Raw genomic sequence first — 22,363 nt, 5'->3', positions numbered from 1 at the left:
CTTTACCTCGCACACATGAAGAATTACAACTCAGTAATAAAATGGCAAACCAATTAAAAAGGGCAAGACCTCCAAAGGACACCTCTCCGGGGAGCCTCTGGGGGGGAAGCCTCTGGGGGGGGGAGCCTCTCTGGGGGGGGGCCTCTCTGGGGGGGAGCCTCTCCGGGGGGGGGGAGCCTCTCTGGGGGGGGGCCTCTCTGGGGGGAGCCTCTCTGGGGGGGAGCCTCTCTGGGGGGGGAGCTTCTGCGGGGGGGTGAGCCTCTCTGGGGGGTGAGCCTCTCTGGGGGGGGCCTCTGGGGGGTGAGCCTCTCTGGGGGGAGCCTCTCTGGGGGGTGAGCCTCTCTGGGGGGGAGCCTCTCTGGGGGGGGGTGAGCCTCTCTGGGGGGGAGCCTCTCTGGGGGTGAGCCTCTCTGGGGGGGGCCTCTGGGGGGGGTGAGCCTCTCTGGGGGGGGAGCCTCTCCGGGGGGGGCCTCTCCGGGGGTGAGCCTCTCTGGGGGGGGAGCCTCTCCGGGGGGGAGCCTCTCTGGGGGGGTGAGCCTCTCTGGGGGGGGAGCCTCTCCGGGGGGGCCTCTCGGGGGGGGGAGCCTCTCTGGGGGGGGCCCTCTCGGGGGGGGAGCCTCTCCGGGGGGGTGAGCCTCTCTGGGGGGGAGCCTCTCCGGGGGGGGTGGGAGCCTCTCTGGGGGGGGAGCCTCTCTGGGGGGGGCCTCTCGGGGGGGGAGCCTCTCTGGGGGGGTGAGCCTCTCTGGGGGGGGTGAGCCTCTCTCGGGGGGGTGTGAGCCTCTCCGGGGGGGTGTGAGCCTCTCTGGGGGGGGGTGAGCCTCTCTCTGGGGGGGGGTGAGCCTCTCTCGGGGGGGGGGGGTGAGCCTCTCCGGGGGTGCCAGGCCACCAGGGACACGGCGAGGAACCGCAGGGCGGGCTGGCGGGCGACGGAGCGGTCCGAGGCCCGGCCCCAGGCAGGACATGTGGGAGGCAGCCCTGCTGTTTCCCACGTCAGCGTATCCTTGGCGAGGATTAAAACAGAATAAAACCAAGCCATGCCAGCCACCAGCATGTGCGATAAAGAAGCCAGCAAGTTAAGACCGGCTGTGGAGCAATCAGACGCCTCTCACAGCTGACGGAAACAAAGTCTAGCGTCTGTTGGGATGTCACATACAGCTTTACTGAACAACCCAGCAATTCTGTTCCCAATTATATGTCCAAGTGAAACGACAGGGTACCCCACAAAGCGGACGAATGTTCACAGTAGCATTTTCATAATTAACATTGGAGAAAGCCCAAATGCCTATGAAGAGATGACGGCTAGAACACGGTACATAAGCGAGAATAGGAATGAAGTGCTGGTCCATGCTCCATGTGATTCCGTGCACCGACGTGTGCGCGCGGGGAGCCTCCCCTCAGGGGGGCGGGCAGCACGGGATGGCGAGCCAAGGGCAGCGGAGAGGCCAAAGGCGAGCTGCGGACGGAGGCACGACGTGGTGAACGCACGAACAACCGCTCCACTGCCCATTTTAACGTGTGAATTCTCTCAGTAACGCTGATAAAAATAGTAGAGAGTCAAGTTCACACTGGTGCATCTGCCATCACCAGAGAACAGGATCACACCCAGGAAATGGCTGTGGACGGGAGCATCTAAACGCGGGAGAGGGGCTCCTGTCCGTGTCCCGCCGATGCCAAAACCGGTTTGGCTCAGCGGTAGAGCATCGGCCTGCGGACTGAAAGGTCCCGGGTTCGATTCCGGTCAGGGGCATGTAACCTTGGCTGCGGGCACATCCCTGGTAGGGGGTGTGCAGGAGGCAGCTGGTCAATGTTTCTCTCTCATCGACGTTTCTAACCCTCTATCCCTCTCCCTTCCTCTCTGTGAAAAATCAATAAAATACATTTTTTTAAAAAAGAAAGAAATGGGCCCGCCGAGCCCTCCTTGGCCGCCTGGTCCCAGCTGTGACACAAACAGCTGCTGGGGCATCTGGGCACCCGTCCTCCTGCTTCCGGGGAGATGCAGCATGGAGCTGCCGGTCAGGGAAGTGTGCCTGTCCTGTTTATGAAGTGCTTTCCAGAGCAGCCCCGCGTTGGGAGGTCTGTAACGGCGCCCCAGGAGGCGGTGGCCATTCTACAACCCGAGCCTCGGGGAGGCGAGGGCGAGCGGCAGTGCACACACCTCTGCCCAGCGCCTGGGAGGAGTGGTCAGAGGGGAGGGGAGGGAGGGGAGGGGATGGGTGGGGGAGGGGAGGAGGAGAGGAGGGGAGGCACGGAGGAGGGGGGAGGAGGGAGGATTGGCCAGACCCCAGCATCTACCCCTGGTGATCAGTGCATGTCATAGCAAGTGGTTGAGCTGCCTTAGCATATCATTAGCATATTACCCTTTGATTGGTTGAATGGCCACCTGAACACTTAGCATATTAGGCTTTTATTATATTGGATGCTTTTAATGGCTGCACAATATGTAGTAATATCCTGTTTCACTCCTGATAAATCCAATTTGCCTCTTCTTCAGTTTTGCTTAGAGATTTGATTTTATTGATATTTTTTCAAAGAACCAGTTTTTGTTTTATTGATTTTATTTAACTTCCTCTTAAGAAAAAATTTTTAAATTGATTTTAAAGAGAGGAATGGAAAGGGAGAAAACATTGATGAGAAAGAAACATTAATCAGTTGCCTCCAGCATGTCCACTAGTGAGGATGGAGCTTGCGCCCGGATATGTGCCCTGACTGGAACCAGTGACCTTTTGGTGTATGGAACAACACTCAACCGAGACACACCGGCTGGGGCTCAATTTCCTCTTCAATTTCACCGATTTCTGGGGCCTTTCCTGTTTTCTTCCTTCTATTTGCTTGGAGTTTATGTTGCTCTTTGTTGTTTTTGTTGTAGGAACTTTGAGAAGTTTCTTCTTGTCTAATGTAGCATTTAGTCTATAAATTTCCCTGTTGACACTGCTTTAGTTGCCACCCAGATATTTTGGTTACCCTTCATTTTAGTTACACTCACTTTATTTTTTTTAAAAAACGTTGAGACTTCCTCTTTGGCCCATTACTTAGAAGTAATTTAAATGTTTAAATTTCTATGGTTTGGAGGTTTTTGGGTTATCTCTGTTTTTGGTTTCCAATGTGATTCCATTATAGGAAATGAAGATAATCTGTCTAATTTCAATGCCTTTAAATCTGTGGAGATTTCCTGTCTGGTCCAGGACATGTCTGTCTTGACATGCTCAATGTGCGCTTGAGAGAACGTGTCCTCACAAGTGAGTGTGCACATTTCTTAGATGCTGGTATATGGTGCTCAGCTCTACTGGTACATCCGTGCTGACTGTCAAGTGCTCCTGCCCCTGCTGAGACCGAGGCGCTGAAGCTCTCCCGTCACTTCACATCTGCCAGTCTCTCCTCCAGCTCCAGCATTTTGTGTGTGTGTGTGCGTGTTTTTAATAAATCTTTATTGTTCAGATTATTACAAATGTTCCTCTTTCCCTCCCTCCCCAATCGCTCCCCTCCACCAGGTTCCCACCCCACCCTCTGCCCTTTCCCCATCCCCCATTGTCCTCATTCACAGGTGCAGTTTTTGTTCAGGCTCTTCCCGCACCCCACTCCCCTTTTCCCGGAGAACCGTCAGTCCACTCCCCTTCCATACCTCTGATTCTATTATATCCACCAGTTAATATTGCTCATCAGGTTTTTTAATTCCCTTGGCTTTTAGTTTCACTTGTTGATAGTTACGTATTTGTTGATCATAATTTTTATCTTTATCTTCTTCCTCTTCCTAAAGAACCAGTTCGGGCATTTTGCTTAGAGTATTCTGAGGCTCTTGGTTTTTGTGGCCTCTACATTGTTTAATGGCACACAATGCTCTTCTTTGCTTCCAGTAATTTCCTTTCCTCTGGTCTACTTTTATTTGATATTAATATAGCTACTCTTGCTTTTTAAAATTTTCCCACTGTATATTTTTCTATCTGTCAATCTACATATGTCCATGTACGTATTTGAAGTGAGTTTCTTATAGACAGAATATAGGTGGATCTTTTTTCCATCCATTCTATCATATGTGTTTTAATTGGTATATTCAGATTATTCACATTTAAGGTAATTATTGATATGTAAGGTTAAGTCTGCCACGTTATTAGTGGTTTCCTGTGCTGCTTCTATTTTTTTTAATCCTCACCCAAGGGTATTTTTTCCACCATTTTTTTATTTGTTTGTTTTTTTAGAGACAGTGGAGGGGAGGGAGGAAAAAGAGAGCGAGAGAAACATTGATGTGAGAGACACAGCAATTGGTTACTTCCTGCCACAAGCTTGCAACTGAGGTATGTGCCATTGACTGGGAATTGAACCCGTGACCTTTTGGTCCTGGGCTGACACTAACCAGTTAGCCAAAATGGCCAGGGAATTTCTTGGGTTTCTTGATCTTGCTTTTCTTTTCTTCCTGTGAATTACCTGATCAATTTTTAACACTTCATCTTGATTTATTTTGAAGACTATGATTTTAAAACTTTGGCAAAGTAGTTCAAAGGTGATGAATACGGACATGCTCAAATAGAAGATGTACAGTTACGGGGAGTCCCAACAAGCAATCAGAATCTTTTAGTATGGCTTAAAATGTTACTTAGGGAGCCCTTTAAATGTTCACTGCGAGGCTGTGGAATTCTGGCGTGAGGAGAGGTTAGTGATCCACACCCTGCTTCTTCCTTCATAGGCCAGCACTCTCTGCCTTTGGAAACCTTACCTGCTCTTCAAACCTCAGGGAATACTCATGAGGAAGAAAAGCTGGAACATGCTGCCACGTCTGTACTTCCGTTTAGAGTAAGCATGTCAAACTCACGGCCCGCGGGCTGTATGCAGTCCATAACGAATATTTTTGCAGCCCAGCCAATATAACGTGATGTAAGAAACATTTTAATAAAAATTTCATAAATTAATTTTTACAATATCCCGTTGTACATAATTATTAATAACGAACTACAACGTTCACTAATGACTGATTACTATAATCGTGTTGCATTCATTTCCCTTATGTGACTTATGTGCAGGCACACCATTTCTCTCCACTAACACCAACAGCGAATATTTTAGCAGCTGATGGCCACGTCATTAGTCTTGTACTGATTTACTTGGTGTGCACAACAGGAAATATTTCGCTTTTGGAGAATAAGAAAAACAGATTTATTTATGTTACACTAATTAATTATTCAGTGACTAGTAAGTTAATGTTCAAGCAAAAATATTAATTTTTATTAAAATGTTCAGTTATGTTAACAGTGACTCATTTATTTCAGCCCTTTGTCTTCAGCATTTCTCTATAGAAATAAACCTACATTTCTTTGGAAATGGAAGCTTTTGTATTCCTGTGGTCCACATATTGATACATGTGAGCCTTGTTTAGTTGGCCCGTGTTAGCCTGTGAGTTTGACATGCTGCTGTAGAGACTGAACTGCTCGAAGAGAAGAGTCAGTGGAGTCCAGCTCTGCCAGCCTTGAGGCCTCGGAAACCCTCAGGGGGGTGTCCCAGTGGCTACACGAGGCCCCTGGAAACATGGCCAAGCCTCCACTACCTTACACTTCTCTGTGTGAGGACCGCACCTGAGACCACGGACACTACCGTCTACCAGCCCCAGTATTTACTAAGCACTACCAGCATTTTTATCACAGGTTGGTTAATCAAAATGTTCTTACGTTCAGCCGAAACCGGTTTGGCTCAGTGGTAGAGCGTCGGTCTGCGGACTGAAAGGTCCCGGGTTCGATTCCGGTCAAGGGCATGTACATTGGTTGCGGGCACATCTCCAGTAGGGGGTGTGCAAGAGGCAGCTGGTCGATGTTTCTCTCTCATTGACGTTTCTAGCTCTCTATCCCTCTCTTCTCCTCTCGGTAAAAAAATCAATAAAATATATTAAAAAAAAAAAATGTTCTTACGTTCAACAACAAGAGTGAACGCTGCCCACTGCCAGAGTCACACACTAGGTAAAGGCGGTCCTTTGGGAGACACAGCTCCCTGGAGCTTAGGATGCGCGTGCATCTGAGCGTGCGCGGAGCTCAGCTCCCTCCTCAGCTCCGGGCCGGAGCAGCATCTGCCGCCACCCGAGGAGCTGGGAGCACGTGAAATTTACCAAGAACAATGTCATCACTTGTTTATTCGACTGAGTTTCCAATAAAGCAGACACAGCTTTCTCAGGCAAAGTCGTTTTCCAAATTTTATACCCAAATGTACATTTTGTCTAAGTAAAACATTAAAGTTTTCAGATTTTATAACAAAAACTTAAGGTTTTTTTAGAAAGTGAAAACTTGTGAACCTGTCTTTTCCTGTGATTGTAATAGAGGCAAGTCAAAGACCAATTCCATGCATTAACAACGAAGTTTCTGGGGAGCTAACCTTTAACCCGGACGTCACTGTATCGCTGGAAGTGGTGGTAGGCAGCTTTCCAGGGGTTCCGATAGTGACGGAGCAGAGTAATGGGCGGCCTTGGACGCACAGGGACATACCGCACTCCTTCTTCATCTGTTAAAGGGGACAAAAAGAAGATGCTAAGTAGCTTATTACATACTAGAGGCCTGGTGCACAAAACTCATGCACTCGGTGGTGGTGGGGGTCCCCTCAGCCCAGCCTGTGCTCTCTTGCAGTCCGAGAAACCTTGGGGATGTCCACCTGCCGGCGTAGACCACTCCCTGCACTAAGCCAGCCGTCGGACATTTAGGGCTGCCGCGGAGATGGGAGAGGCTCTGTCACCGCAGCTGCGCTCGCCAGCCGTGAGCCTGGCTTCTGGCTGAGCAGCGCCCCCCCTTGGATTGCACTGACCACCAGGGGGCAGACACTCAATACAGGAGCTGGCCCTGGTGGTCAGTGCACCAGAGTGACCGGTCATTCTGCAGTTCGGTCCATTTGCACATTAGCCTTTTATTCAATAGGATTCACTACATCCTCGAGGTAAATCCCAGTGAGTGAGCCGTGGTGGAGTCTGACTATGTAAACAGCTTTGGGAACGCTGCCCCGACACACTGAGTCCCAACGGCCGTTACCAATGTACTCCTTGGGAGGAGACTTGCGCTTCTCCGCCTTCACCAGGAGACTCTTGGCCGTGGACTTCTCGTCGTCCGTGCTGTTGGTCTCCATCATGTCCCCCTCTTCTGTGGAGATCACGTGCTGTTGCTTCCGAGGCTTTTTCCTTGGGGAGGCGCCAGGGGGCAGGTCACTTGTAGGCATGGAGAGGTTGTTAGCCAGCAATGCAAGAGACGGCGACAGGGTGCTGGCAGCCAGCGGAGGAACGGCTGCGGGGGAGAGAGCGCACACGTGTGTGAGAACCCACCGCAGCGGAGCGCGCCACCTGCTGTCCATCAGTGAGCGTCCGCGACGGAGAGCCCTGTGGCTCTCCTTTGTGCAGAGGAGCAGCTCTGGAATCACAAGCACCGGTGTAAACCCCGGAGGGCAGGGCCAACCCTGAGGACCTCACGGGGCCCACACACCACTCTGAGCGTCTGCCTCTGGCTTCTCGTCCAAGGGGAACAAGAAACCACATTTCAAGCCACTTTTTCAAGCTTTTGAGCATGACTTCTTAGAAGTTACCCTGCTTACTCATATATTGTTAAGATAATCTGAATTAGTAGGCATGTTTTATGCCTCCCAATTTAAAGATGAGAGAACAAGGCACAGGCCACGGCAGGATGGCACGGAGCTGGGCTGCTCCCGCTCTGGCCCCCACGGCACCCAGCCTCCTGCCAAGCAGCCTCCCCAGGGAGGGAGCACTGGCCTGGGTGTGTGTGACTCTTACACCTGGGGCTTACAAATCATGACACAAGTTCGCCTCCACCTCACTTCCAACCCTCACATCCCTAAGCCCTGGCCCTCCCGCCTCGGTGCCCAGGCCCAACAGGCCCCTTGAACACTCACCTCTTCCCCTCAATTCTAGCTGCAGTCTCCGCTTTCCAGGTTCCCCCTTCGCGGCCGCTCCCACTGTCCATCCCGCTAGGAGCGACCAGCCACTCATCCCACCTCCTTCTTTCATTGCTGTTGGTTATCCCTCTCCCTTGACTGGTTTTTAATTCTACCACCAATTTTCTCTCTGCATTCTCCTATGTACCTCCCCTGGCTCCTGTGCACACTGTCTCTGGCAGTCCGCACCGTGCCCATGCTCGCCGTCTCCAGCTCGCTCGCTCGCTCGCTGGCCTCCGCCTTTCCTGCTGCGGGCGACCCCAGAGCATCTGCTAAACGCACTCTCTCCACCTGGCCACTTCACCCTCCCTCTCACTCCCAGCACCTCTTCTCCAGCCCTGCTCTTAGCTCATCACCTTGCTTTCAATTTTACAGCGAGTGAGTGAGTGAACACAATAAAAGGAACCCCATCACGTACGCCCGCTTCCTTGCCCGGGAACCACACGGCCCGCCCTCACACGGCCCGGACCTCCCCTCCCAGCACCTCCGGTTCTGTCCAGGTGGGAGCTCCCACAGGGCTAACAATCCTCTGGGCACCCCGCCCTTCCTTTCCCATCCCTTCTGCACAACCTCAGGGCCTGCTCACGGCCCCACGCTCCTCTCCAGCTTGCCAATCACCCTTGACTAATGGCATCATGGACACAGCTCTTCTCAGGATCGCCATGCCCCAGCTGCTAAAGCCAATGGTCGCGGTTCAGTCCTCATGTTTTTGAAAGTTTTATGTTTCATTAAGATTTTTTCCAGTTCGTTTATTTTCATAATTACTTTGTATTAGTTTCAGGTGGCAGCACAGAGGTCAGACAGTCAGACACTCGACCAAGTGAACTGGTGTTCCTGCCAGTGCTACCCACACTGCTCCTCGCTGGGCTGGCGTCCCGGACGGTTCTGTAACTGCCCACCCTGCTTCTCAGCCCTGCCTTCCTCACCGCCCCTCCAGACCCCTTCCCCTGGCAACCATCGGCTGTTCTCTGCACCCAGGCCTGTTTGTTTTGTTCGTTATTTTGTTCTTTAGTTTCCACATATAAGAGAAATCACATGGCATTGGTCTATCTCAGACTGACTGGTTATATTAGCATAATACCCTCTAGGTCCATTCACGAGTCTTAAGCTAACTGAGCTTTCAGCAGCGATGACCCCGTCCCTGAGGCATTTCTGCCTGCTCCCAGGACAGCACACCCGCCGGGCACTCCCGGCCCCCTGCACAAGGCGCAGTGGCTCGCGAAGCTCAGCACAGGCCCGTGTGATCTGCGCTTTCCTCCCGGGATCGCAGCAGACTCACGGCCTTCCACACAATGACAGCTACTCTCCGTGCTGCCGCCCACTTCCGACCAAAACCAGGCTCCCCCGGCACACCCAGTCCCTCTCACAGAACGTGGTCCTCCTGCCACTGCCCTCTCCCGGCTGTCCGCAGCTCTGCTTTAGAAGTGCCCCCGACCCGCGCATCTCCAGCACTCCTGTTGCTACTGCCCTGGCGGAGGCTTCACTGCCCTCTGCAGTTCATGCAATAACCTCTCCAGAGCTCCCACAGCAGCCGCGTGGCCTGCAGAAACGCAGGGACTGCAGGCCTCTTCTGCGCTGACCCTCTAGCACAGCGGTCAACCTTCCGAATGCTGCGACCGCCAGGCTGAGAACCGTGGCTGTAGAGCCTAAGACCATCGGAAAACCCAGATATTCACATTAGGATTCATAACAGCAGCAAAGTTACAGTTATGAAGCAGCAACAAAAACGAAAACGACGTCATGGTTGGGGGTCACCACATGAGGAACCGCATTAAAGGGCCACGGCATCAGGAAGGTTGAGAGCCACGGCGTCCAGCAGCTCTCCACGTGCCCACAGCGGGCCACGCTCAGTCTCCACCCTGCTCCTCTGCCCACACCTGGGCACGTGGCTCCCCCGTGTGCTCTGCTCCTGCTGCAGGTCCCCACCCGAGGTCCTTCCTCAGGAGGCCTTGCTTTAGCTCCAGCCCTACCTTTCCCTTGTATTTTGTCCCTGCCTTTTTTTTTTTTTAACTGTTTTTCACATTTGGTAGATGACAAGAGTTGTGCTTTTTCCACTGGGACTTTGTCTGTTTTTATAATTAAAAAAAATATATATATATATTTTATTGATTTTTTACAGAGAGAAAGAGAGAGGGATAGAGGTAGAAACATTGGTGAGAGAAGAATCATCAATCAGCTGCCTCTTCAATATCCCCCACTGGGGATGTGCCCGCATCCAAGGCACATGCCCCTGACCGGAATTGAACCCAGAACCCTTCAATCCGTAGGCCGACGCTCTATCCACCGAGCCAAACTGGTTTTGGTTGTTTTTATAAATTTCTTTCTTTTTAAAAAAAAATATATTTTATTGATTCTTTACAGAGGAAGAGAGAGGGTTAGAGCGTTAGAAACATCGATGAGAGAGAAACATCGGCCAGCCGCCTCCTGCAACACCCCCTACTGGGGATGTGCCCGCAACCAAGGCACATGCCCCCGATCGGAATCGAACCTAGGACCTTGCAGTCCGCAGGCTGATGCTCTCTATCCACTGAGCCAAACTGGTTTTGGCTGTTTTTATAAATTTCTTATCACTGAAAGTTACTTTTGTAGTTATGAAAAACAGGATCCATAAAAAATTATTGAAAAACAAAATCAAACAGAAAGAAAACTTCCAGTCATCTGCCCTTACAGAGAGTTTACAGTTGAGAAGAGGAAAAAGGAATAATTAATAGTTTGAAGATTTTACTAAACATATATTAAGTTTATCAAGAGCGTATTTTCAACAACATAAATCTTATTTTATTGTGTAACAAAAATAGGCAGGAGATAAATTGTAAATAGCAGGACTTAGCAATGATTGAGCCTCTTACATGGCGAGGTTTTCTTCTTTGGGGCAGTATTTTATTAAAGAATACAAAAAGCTATCGTAATTAATCTTTTTCATAGTTTTGGTTAAGAAATAAAATTAATTATAAAATTAGCAAAATGGAGCTTCCATTTATTAAAAAGTAATAAAGTGCAAATTTAAGATGAGAATGGAGGGGCCAGCATTCCTGGCGAAGAGGAATACCAGCTGGGACTCTGAGGAGTGAGGAAAAGGGGAGGAGCAGCTGCCCACACCGAATCCTTGGAATGAACTCACCAGAAACTGGCCTCATGATGTCCATTGGTTCCACTTCTTCTTTCACTTTTATCTCAGGCACAGGAGGGCCCAAGAGCGAGGGATTGCCACCGGCGGCTGCGCCGGGCAGGGGCGCGGCTGCGCTGGCGGTGCTGGGCGGAGTGACGGGCACGGCCCCGGGAAGGGTGGAGAGCGCAGCCGCCGGCTGTGACGGGGGGCTGGCCGCAGCCACGGCTGGAATGGCTGGCGGAGGCTGCTGCGCGGTGGGAGGGACTGCAATGGTGGGCTGGTCATTATTCTGATTGGACACAGTTTCCATGGACACGGTGGCTGGAGTGGCCATTGATACGTGGGTTTCTGACTTAGGTTTGGCACTGAAACACAAAAGCAGAGATAATGTAGCAAACAACAGAAAACTTCCTTAACCTGCAACGTCTTAGAGGATGGACACTGATCGAATTCTTTCTATAATATAAGACACAGCAAAACTAAAATATTTCTTGATTCTAAAAGTTGAATTCTAAAGTTTAAAAGGGAATTGCGGTTTTAAAAATACCTCTGCTTGTGTCACCCAACATGTTTTTTAATTTTATTAAATTTAATTTTATTTGATTTTATTTAAGCAGCAGTAAAATTAATTTAGAAAACCAAGTCAATTATAAAGAAATCAAAGTCATCAAGAACGACCAATTTTCATTATGTTGTGCCTTTTCCTCCCAAAATTCCTTAATGCATATGCATTTTAGGTCTTTCGATTGATTACAACTGTATTCATACTTCATATGTAGCTTCTCTTATAAAAGAGGAAACTCATGCACATCGCAAAGATAGAAAATAGTACAAATTAAAAGTAATTTCCCTCCACTTCACATACAGACCTCTACCCAGAGGCACCAGAACAGTGGAACCTCAGTTCTCGAACTTAATTTGCTACAGAAGGATGTTGGAGAACCAATTTGTTTGAAAAAACGATTTCTTTTCCCCCCACTTAGAAATAATGTAAATAGAATTAATGCGTTCCAGACCCCCAAATGATGTTTTAACTTTTCTTATGTACTGTACATGTCCAATATACTGTTTCATCTACAAGCAAACACTTCTTTTCTGAAATTTACCAACCCCCTACCAGCCTTAAACAACATGTCTTGCGTCGCTGCCTCGGAAATGCTGTCACCGCTGACTGCTCTCCTCGGAGCCACCCGCGCGGCTGCGCCCTCGGTGCTGCTGCGGTCTGTGAGCACTCCGCTGGAGCCACGAGGCACTCCGGGCGGCCTCGCTATGCTTTAGAGCTGTGCTGACCATACATTTACCCGCAACAGAAGTGTTCTCTCCCCTGCCTCCCGCTGTCACCTGAGCTATCAGCAAAAGGGCTGTCAGGCCCAGAACCGAAGTTCTGGTAAACAACCAAAACATTTTTTCTGGGCACAACATGATGGAGAACCGAATTGTTCAAGGTGGGAAACATTCGAGAAATGAGGCCTGACTGTATATTTTACCAGAGATACTTCAGACATCTAAAGTAGCTACAAATACAGTGTTTAAAAATGTACATCCTATTTTTTCAGGTTTTTAAAAAATATTTTTACTGATTTCAGAGAGAAAGGGAGAGGAAAAGACAAAGAGAAACATCACTGTTAGAGGGAAACATTGATTGGCTGCCTCCTTCATGAAATCTACTGCGGATTTGAGCCTACAACCTGGGTCTGTGTCCTGACCCAGAACCGAACCAGGGACCTTTCAGTGTGCGCGCCGCCGCCCAGCCCACTGACTAGAGCTGAACCAGCACCTCCCAGTGCATGGGTGCTGCCCCGCCCACTGCACCTCACCAGCCAGAGCCTGATTTCTCAGGTTTATAAGAACAACTCATACATGTCATTACAACTGCTTAAACATTATTTTTAAGTGGAACAATTCATTTAATAGCTGCAAAGATTTATCTACTTGCATTACTACTAGAGGCCCGGTGCATGGATTCGTGCACTGGTGGGGTCCCTCAGCCTGGCCTGCACCCTCTTTCCAATCTGGGACTCCTTGGGGGATTGATCGATTGCCGTTTGCCTGATCCCTGCAGGCCAGCCTGCAGTCTGACATCACCGGAGGGATGTAGTAGTGCGTGAAGCAGCAGTGGCTGGGGAGGAGCCCTGAGCCCAGGCTGGGCGCCACACTGCTCCTGCTCATTCCCCCCACACTGCCCCCACCACTCAGCAGTGCTGCCTCAGAGGCAGGAGAGGCTTGCCCCACCGCAGCTGCGCTCGCCTGTCCTGAGCCTGGCATCTGGCGCCCATCAGCCAGCTGAGTGGAGCTCCCGCTGTGGAAGCGCATTGACCACCGGGTGTGCGGCAGTGCAGCTCCTGCATTGAGCGTCTGCCCCCTGGTGGTCGGTATGTGTCAAACAGTCGTTCAGTTGCTTAAGCTTTTATATATATAGAAAATTGCTGAAAATTCAGGATATAAAAAACAACACAAAACGATACCTCTTAAGTTTAAACCAAAACTAAATGGACATTTATAGGCAAAAAATTCAACGTCAGCCTATAAACCTCAGACCATATACAAAATTAGACTCAACCTGGTCTAAGCCTCAATGCAAAATGTATATAAGAAAATACAAAAGAAAACCTAGATGGAGGTGAAGTTCTTAGACGTGACACCAAAAGCACAACCCATGAAAGAAAAACCTGATACACGGAGCTCCGCTACAATGGGAAATGTTTCTTGTGCCTATGGACGTACTTCTGTGCTAAATTTCCATTGTCCTGGCTAAGTCTGTGATTAGCACAATAAGTGGAAACATTTCGAGAGGCTGAAAAACCAAGTGGAGATTGAAAAATATATGGGACCACATGAGACAGGATGCACTTGGTGGACATTATGTTAGTGAAATCAGCCCATCACAGAAAGATAAATATTCTATGATTTCACTTGTATGAGGAACCAACAGTAGTCAAATTTATTGAAAAAGAAAGCAGAATGGTGATTTCCAGGGGTGGAAGGAAGGAGAATGAGGACTTGTTGAGTTATTGGCATAAAGATTCCTATTCAAATGGCAAACGGCCCAGGAAAGACGCTCCACACCGCCAGGTAAGAGATACGTGTGAAGCAGAGCTGGATGCAGCACCACACCCATGAGGACGATGAAAGTAAAATTTACAAACCTTATAATACCAAGTGCATGAAAGGGTGTGAAGCAACTACAGTTACAAAAGGGGATCCTAGCACAAAAGACGGAAATGTATTTATTTATCCATCCATCTTCACTCAAGATATTTTTTCTTTTTTTTCCCCCCAGAGAGTGGAAGGGAGGGAGAAAAGGGGGAGAGAAACATAGATGTGAGACACACACATTGATTGGTTACTTCCCACAGGCACTCAGATCAGAGCCAGGGATGGACCCTGTAATCCAGGTACATGCCTTGACTGGAAATGGAACCCTCAACCCAGAGCACGGGCTAATGCTCTAACCATTGGGACATCAACCAGGGCCAAACAAATGAATTTATTTGGCAAGGTCGTAGGATAAAATAATCTCATTTGTTGCAGGTAAAAATTTAAAACGGTACAGCAGCTCTGGAAAAACAGTTGGGAAGTTTCTATAAAATTAAAAAATATTCAACTCAGCTAGTGCGCTCTTTGGATTTATCCTAGAGAAAGGGAAACGTGTTTCTACCAAGAAAACTATACAGGAATTTCCACAGCAGCTTTATTTTTTAATAGTTCCAAACTAGCAACAACCCCAATGTATTTCAATAAACAAATAGACAAATTCCGTACATTCCTATGATAAAATATTACCCACTCAAAAAAGAACTATTGATACAGCTGCAACTTGAATGGATCTCAAAAGAAAATGTTGAGTGGATATAAGCCAGTATCGTTAGATTATTGTATGCAATATATATAATTTATGTAATACACATGTAATAATTATGATTCCGTTTACATAAAACTTCCTTTTAAAATATATATATTTTTATTGATTTCAGAGAGGAAGGGAGAGGAAGAGATAGAAACATCAATGATGAGTGAGAATCATTGATCAGCTGCCTCCTGCAGGGCCCCCACTGGGAACTGAGTTCACAACCTGGGCATGTGCCCTGACTGGAAATCAAACAGTGACCTCCTGGTTCATTGGTCCATGCTCAACCCCTGAGCGACTGGGCTAAATGATCAATTTTAAATAACTTCAAAGAACTACAGACCATGGCCAAAGAACTTCATTAAAAAAAAAAAAGAAGATAATGGAAATGATGTCTCAGCAAATTGAGAATGTCAATACAGAGAAATTATAAAATAGGTAAAATTGAAAAAATATAAAAGCTGAAAGGAAAAAAGTCAATTGAAGGTTCAAAAGCATAGTTTAACAGGCATAAGGATAGACCCGCATACATGAAGACGGGTCAACTGAGATGCCCCAGCCTGAGAACCGGAAAACAAAATGGGAGGGGCTTTGGGCAGCACCCTGCGCCCGGGGAGGAAGGAGAGGAAGGGCCAGAGGACATCTAATAACGGCCAACAACGCCCCACGTGACGAAACCATTCGTCTATACACACATAACTTCACCAATGTCTAAGTAGAATACATGAAAAGAAACCCACATCTAGATATATCATAATTGTCAAAATTCACAAGAAATATTTAAAAGTGGAATTCTGTAACTTAACTGCACCAAAAAAGACAAAATATGGTAAATTGTCAAAAGTTAAACCCAGTTGAATATTTTCTCTACATTTATAGATTTTCATATTGACAACTTGAAAAAAGAGTGCTGTAAAAGAAGTTGAAGGCATCTAAAAAGAAGATTTTCAATTTAAAATTCGCCTCGCCATTCTATCCCCCGAGCACGGGCAGGATGAGGGCTGCAGGCACCGCACACACACCCTGCCTGCGGGCTCGGGAGCGGCCGGCAGGACGCCCTAGGGCACTGACAAAGGGCGTCCCAACCAAAGTCTGCTCTCTGCAGCCGAGAGGGCGGCTTAGCACGAGGGCTTCGGAGCGACACTCGGCCCAGCGGCGGCGCCCACCCGCGGCCTCGCTCCTGCTATCCGGTGCTGGGGAGAGCCAAGCGGGGAGCTGGGACCCCACGCCGCAATGCGCCCCCCCAGCTGCTTAAACAAACTGTCACCTAAGCGTGGGTCTCAGGATGCCTCCGCCGCCCGGGGACACAGACACCACTGTCCACTCCATCGGGAAAGCACGACAGGTGACAGAGCCGCCAGTTGGCTGGACCCTAATGCAGACACCAACACACCGAAACAGAAACATATCAGTAAGGACATCAAAGTTAATAAGCTCCCTGGAGAGTCCCAGTAGTAGAGATGAGAGGCCACGACCAGGCCTTTGAAGACAGAGCAGTATTAGTTACCAATCTCAACAAGAGAAAGCAGAATGAAGAGTGAAGACAGAATAAATACATTTTTTCTGATATAAGTGTCCAACTTTGGCATCTGCTGTCCTTCGCTGCTACAGGTGCTCCCAACGGGAGAGGAGATGGGGAGTATAGGCCAGTGTGAGCTGCAGGGAGAAGAGCTGCTCGGTGAGGAGAGGTGGCAGGAAGACGCTGAAAGTCACAAAGAAACCCAGGCCGACTGCATGGCGGAGGCCCTCGCCCAGGAGGAGCCCACAGGGGGCTTAGAGCAGCTGCTGCATTTAGTGCTCCAAGTTGGGCGGCAATTGAGGATTCGTTAGTGCCTGGCAGACGTTATCAGTACCGCCTGGTGCCTGCTTTAACCACCTGTACACCGTAAGTGCCTAGAGAGGCAAGCGGCAGCCCTTTTTAAATGAAAGGCAAATGCATGCAGTTCACTGGGTGATGGTCAGCTTGGCCCGCCAGAGCGGCTCCGCTGGCTGGAGTGCCGTCTTGTGCACATACCTGGGTTGCGGGCAAATGACAGATGTTTCTCTCTTATATCTCTCTAAGCAGGCACAGAGGATTAAAAAATAATGAGTTCCATTTTTTTTATTTTGACAGCTTTTGATTTACTTTTTTAAATTTTAGTTTTCTATTTTAAAACACTTTAGTTTTTTTAAAAAAAATATATTTTATTGATTTTTCTTACAGTAAGGAAGGGAGAGAGGGTAGAGAGCTAGAAACATCGATGAGAAACATACATCGACCAGCTGCCTCTTGCACATCCCCTACCGGGGATATGCCCACAACCAATGTACATTTCCTTGACTGGAATCGAACCTGGGACCTTTCAGTCCACAGACCGATGCTCTACCACTGAGCCAAACCAGTTTCGGCCTTTGGTTTTGTTTTAAATTAGTACTATTTTCACATTTCATAAATAAAGGTCTCCCTCACTCCCCAAACCCATCTAATACCATCACGTAATACCACTATTTCCTTATTTCATTGAATCGTAGTTGCCAACAATTATAGAACACACCAATATTTTGTGTACCACTTAAGGATATAACAGTCAATTACAGAATATTAACATGCTATCAGATTTATTTATTATTTTTACAAATGTTTTCTTTCTTCTTTTTAAAAAAAATATATTTTATTGATTTTTTACAGAGAGGAAGGGAGAGAGATAGAGAGCTAGAAACGTCGATGAGAGAGAAACATCGACCAGCTGCCTCTTGCACACCCCCTACCGGGGATGTGCCCTTGACCAGAATCGAACCTGGGACCTTTCAGTCTGCAGACCAACGCTCTATCCACTGAGCCAAACCGGTTTCGGCAATGCTATCAGTTTTAAATCATATACTGATTTTAGAGATGTTGACATTTGCATGTTGATCTGGTATCTTATTATGTTCTGTATGATTTTTATCTTTCTCTTAAAAGTTTTATTCACTTTTTCATTTCTATCCTCTATGAATAATTATTTTATTATTATTTTTTAAATCCTCACCTGAGAATATTTTCCCCGTTGATCTTTAGAGAGAGTGTGGAAGGAAGAGAAGAGGGGAAAAAAAGAGAGCTAGGGATTGATGTGAGAGAAACACATTGACTGGTTGCCTCCCACATCTGACCCAACTGGGAATCAAACACAAGACCTTTTGGTCATGGCCCGACACTCTAACCAAGGAGCCAAACCAGGCAGGGCTGTTTTTAATTCTGGCTTATTCTGTGATGGTTTCTTCCAGAATCTTCAACGAGTTTTGTCAACTCATCTGTCATCTCTTTTCACTTTATCATTTGCTCTTGAAGTCTCTGTATTTCATCTTTGAATTTTCCTTCATGATTTTGTGGTTATTTCATTAAGTAACAAATTCAGTCAATTATTCTGTTATAAATTTCATCCCTTTCTGGAGATTGAGGCCACAACCTGGGCATATGCCCGGACTAGAAATTGAACTGTGACCTCCTGGTGAAGCACCCATCTTATATAAAAACTACTGTTTGAAATGTTAACCCTGCTATTTGGCTTCTGTAAATGCTTGCTTGCTTGCTTAAATAATAAGGAAAATAAGACTATTCCCACTTTAGTGAGGCCATTAAACCTTCCCAGGCCAGGCCTCTGGTTGAGGCCACAAGGCCCAGCACATACGGGCTCTTTAAGAACTTGCAAAAGAGGGAGAAACCAAGATGGCGGCATAGGTAAACACCTAACTGCAGCCTCACACAACAATTTCAATAAAATACAACTAAAATATTGTACAAAGTGGACATTACCCAGAACTGACTGGAAATTATACAACGAGAAGGAAAGAGAAAACCAGAAGGAAAATCAGAGGAGCTGTAAAAGTCTAAGGTACAGAGACACATTGCACGCACGGAGAGGACGGAGCCGGAGAGGAGCTGAGTGTATGGCTGGCGTTCCCTAGTGGGAAGGAGACAAAAGCTCCGGACTGTGCTGAGTCCCAGTTCCAATTGCACTGAACCCCAGTTCTAGGTCAGACCCTGGGGACTCAGGCTCATACAGAGGGAGCCTGGGCTGAAAGAAGGAAGCTCAGGGGAGCGACGAAAGGAAGACCCAGAGGCACGCACATTGCGCGCAGAGAACGGGCGGTTGACTGTGCCGCTGGATTGCCCTAGCGGGAAGGAGACAAAAGCTCCGGACTGCTCTGAACCCCACTTCCAACAGAACTGAACCCATTCCGGGCTCGTTGGGGGAGAGCCTAGACTGTCTGGTAGCGGGTGAATCTTAAGGGCACCTTTCTCTCAGAGGTGCTTGCAGCGAATACCAAAGGACACTGAGGAACACTGAGACTCAGGAACCTCATAGGGTGGGGCTGATGGAAGCCAAGGCTGTAGGCTCCACCCTGAAACTCTGCCCCATCCAAGCTGAACACAGAGACTTTTAAGGCTACCAACTCAGGGAAGCTGCGAAAATGCCGAGACAAGGAAACAGATCACAAACGAAAGAAATGGAGGACAAAAAGCGACTGGATATAGAGTTCAAAACCATGCTTATAAGGTTTTTCAAGAATTTCCTAGAAAAGGCCGATAAAATAAATGAGATCTATGAGGATAGGAAAAGGGATCAACTAGAAATAATAAGGGATCTACTAGAAATAAAGAATACATTGTCTGAAGTAAAAAATATTATACAGAGTCCTAAAAACAGAATGGAAGATCGCAAGAATCAAGACAAAGATTTAGAACATAAAGAGCCAGAAGACAAGAGAATCCAGAAAGTTGAAGATAATGTAAGAAACCTCTGGGACAACTTCAAGCGAACCAACATCAGAATTATGGAGGTCCCAGAAGAAGAGAGAGAAAAAAAATACCGAAAACATATTGAAAGAAACAGTGACAGAAAACTTCCCCCACCTGGGGAAAGAATTAGACTTACAAGTCCAGGAAGCGCACAGAACCCCAAACAAAAGGAATCCAAAGAGGACCACACCAAGACACATCATAATTAAAATTACAAGAGCAAAAGACAAAGAGAGAATATTATTGTAAAAGCAGCAAGAGAAAAGCAGGTAGTTACCTATAAAGGAGCACCCATACGATTGTCAGTTGATTTCTCAACAGAAACCATGGAAAAGGCAAGAAATATTCAAGGTGATGAATACCAAGAACCTACAGCCAAAAATAATCTATCCTGCAAAGCTATCACTCAGAATCAAAGGCCAGATAAAGAGCTTCACTAATAAAAAAAAAAGCTAAAGGAGTTCATAACCGCCAAACCAGAATTATATGAATTGCTGAAGGAGGTTCTTTAGGAAGAGGAAGAAGATAAAGATAAAAATTATGAACAACAAATACGTAACTATCAACAAGTGAATCTAAAAACCAAGGGAATTAAAATATCTGATAAACAACATTAACTGGTGAATATAATAGAATCAGAGGTATGGAAGGGGAGTGGACTGACGATTCTCGGGGAAAAGGGGAGAGGGGTGTGGGAAGAGACTGAACACAAACTGTGCACCTATGGATGAGGACAATGGGGGGTGGTGAAAGGGCAGAGGGTGGGGTGGGAACCTGGTGGAGGGGAGCAACGGAGCGGCGGGAAATGAGGAACACTTGTAATAATATGAACAATAAAGATTTATTTAAAAAAACTTAAAAAAACTTAAAAAGACTTGCAAAAGAGGCCGGAAACACTCCATATTTGGGAGACAAAGAAGGTAAAATCATATAAATAGGGAGAGTTCCTGCATGTTGGGGCCCAGAATTTGAGACATTTTTCTCTGGACCCTCGAGTAATAAATGTAACTCCGAACTCTCTGAGCATTGCTTAATTTATTCCGGTTCTCTGTAACACTGGTTTATGTGTCAAAGTTCAATTACTGAGCCACACCAGCAGGCTCCATATGCTACTTTAAAGGAAAGTATTTTAAACAATAAAAAATAATATTTATCATTTATAAAATTTAATATGCAGTGTTGGCAAAAATGTGGAGAAATTTCACCCAGAAAAAAATCAAAGAATTTTGGAGAAATAATTCATGAAGATGCGAACAAGTATGGTGAGTGGAAATCAGAATTCACAGGGCAAGAGATGCAAGGCAGCATTGATCATGACGGCAATAATGGAAACAACTAACTGTTCATTAACTGGGGCTAGTCAGGGTACCAATGCACCTGGGAAAATCACGCCGTATAGGAACAGTCTCTTCCTTGGCTTCCGTGGACTGTCCTCGAAAGACAGCGTGTCCTGCACGCGTTCTCGCACCCTCTATTTCCTACTCTTGCGCATTGCCAATGGGTTCTCGTCCACGCTCACGTGTTCCAGATTTGTTTGCTGGAATTCCCAAGTCTTAATCACCCGTATGGACCTTCATCTTCAAGTCGAATTTTACATCCAACAATGCAACTGACACCCCACTTGGGTGTGTCTAACCACAAATGTTTAAAATAAAACTCGATTCCCTGCCCCACGAGGATCTCAGCCACCCTCATTCAGACAGACCAGGCCGGCGGCACTGCCTGCTCCCTCAGAGCATCTGCAGCTGCACCTTCAACCATGCCCGAGCCGAGCTCTTCCCAAGGCTTTCCTCCCTCCATGCCGGTCCAGGGCTCACAGACAACGTGTCTCCATCAACCCCCACTGGCCTACCTCCTCCACTCTCGCCTACTTGTAGTTCACTTTCATCAGGAGCCGGAGTAATTCCTTTTTATTTATTTTTTAAAAATCTCCTTATTGATTATGATATCACATAATTGTCCTCATCCCCCAATGCTCACGCCGAACCCCTCCCCATGTATGTCCCCACCCCCTGTTGTCTATGGCCACTGGCCAGGCCCATATGCATGCACACAAGTCCTTTGTTGATCTCTCTCTCTTACCCCCACTCCATGAGTGGTGAGGCTGAGGGTGGGTAACGGGATGAAGCTAGGCCTAGGAACAATGCTGGCCAAGGCTCCCTGCGAGGCCTCTGGGAGACAGTTCACCCTGAAAGCCAAAGGGTGCCATGCAGGCCAGAGGCGGGGCGAGCTGGTGGGCGGGATGGGAGCTGCCTCCTGCGAAGTGCCCACTGGAGGAATGTACGCCTCATTTGGAGCAATTTCTCCCAAGAGATGAGTGATGGACACTGAGCAGCTTCTGCACAACAAAGAGAGAGACCACAGAGAGAAGGCTGGCAAACCGCCAAGCTCTTTGGGAGCCGAGCGAACGCGCAGAACCACGGGGGATGGGAGTGCGCTGGCTGGCCCTGCGTGAACTGCGTGAGCCTGCCAGGTGTCAGGCTGACCTGCAGGCCACGATCCCAGGAGATACGCCAGGAAGAACAGGGAAACGCCAGAATGACAGGCACAGGGTCTCTACACCCAGTATTTCCAGGGTGCCCTTTGCACACCACGCCCACTGGCCTGCAGGAGCCTGGAGAGAGTGAGGAGCCAGCAAAGTGCACAGTGTGGCGCTGGCACGGAGGAATGCGTGTGGGAGACACGGCAGAGCTAGTGGGGAGCTTCTGCATGCACATGTGGGGCTGTGTCTTCCAGACAAAGTGCC

General features: G+C 47.9%; 1 protein-coding gene across 8 annotated transcripts in view; it reads right to left on the bottom strand.

Moving 5' to 3' along the window:
* Positions 1-22,363, bottom strand: part of SAP130 (Sin3A associated protein 130) — a 93,844-nt gene that overhangs the window by 5,334 nt on the left and 66,147 nt on the right. For all 8 annotated transcript variants that reach the window (XM_036420323.2, XM_036420321.2, XM_045575108.1 and 5 more), the window contains 3 exons: positions 11,024-11,376; positions 6,993-7,241; positions 6,349-6,474 (listed from right to left, as the gene is read on the bottom strand). In XM_036420323.2, coding sequence (XP_036276216.1) covers positions 6,349-6,474; positions 6,993-7,241; positions 11,024-11,376 — 728 coding nt within the window. The remainder of the gene's footprint in view (positions 1-6,348; positions 6,475-6,992; positions 7,242-11,023; positions 11,377-22,363) is intronic.

Source organism: Pipistrellus kuhlii, unplaced genomic scaffold (genome assembly GCF_014108245.1).
Source record: "Pipistrellus kuhlii isolate mPipKuh1 unplaced genomic scaffold, mPipKuh1.p scaffold_m20_p_66, whole genome shotgun sequence".
In the NCBI taxonomy this organism is placed as follows: domain Eukaryota; kingdom Metazoa; phylum Chordata; class Mammalia; order Chiroptera; family Vespertilionidae; genus Pipistrellus; species Pipistrellus kuhlii.
The sequence above is the reverse complement of the archived record's forward strand: the minus strand, read 5'-3'. Positions and strand labels throughout refer to the sequence as shown.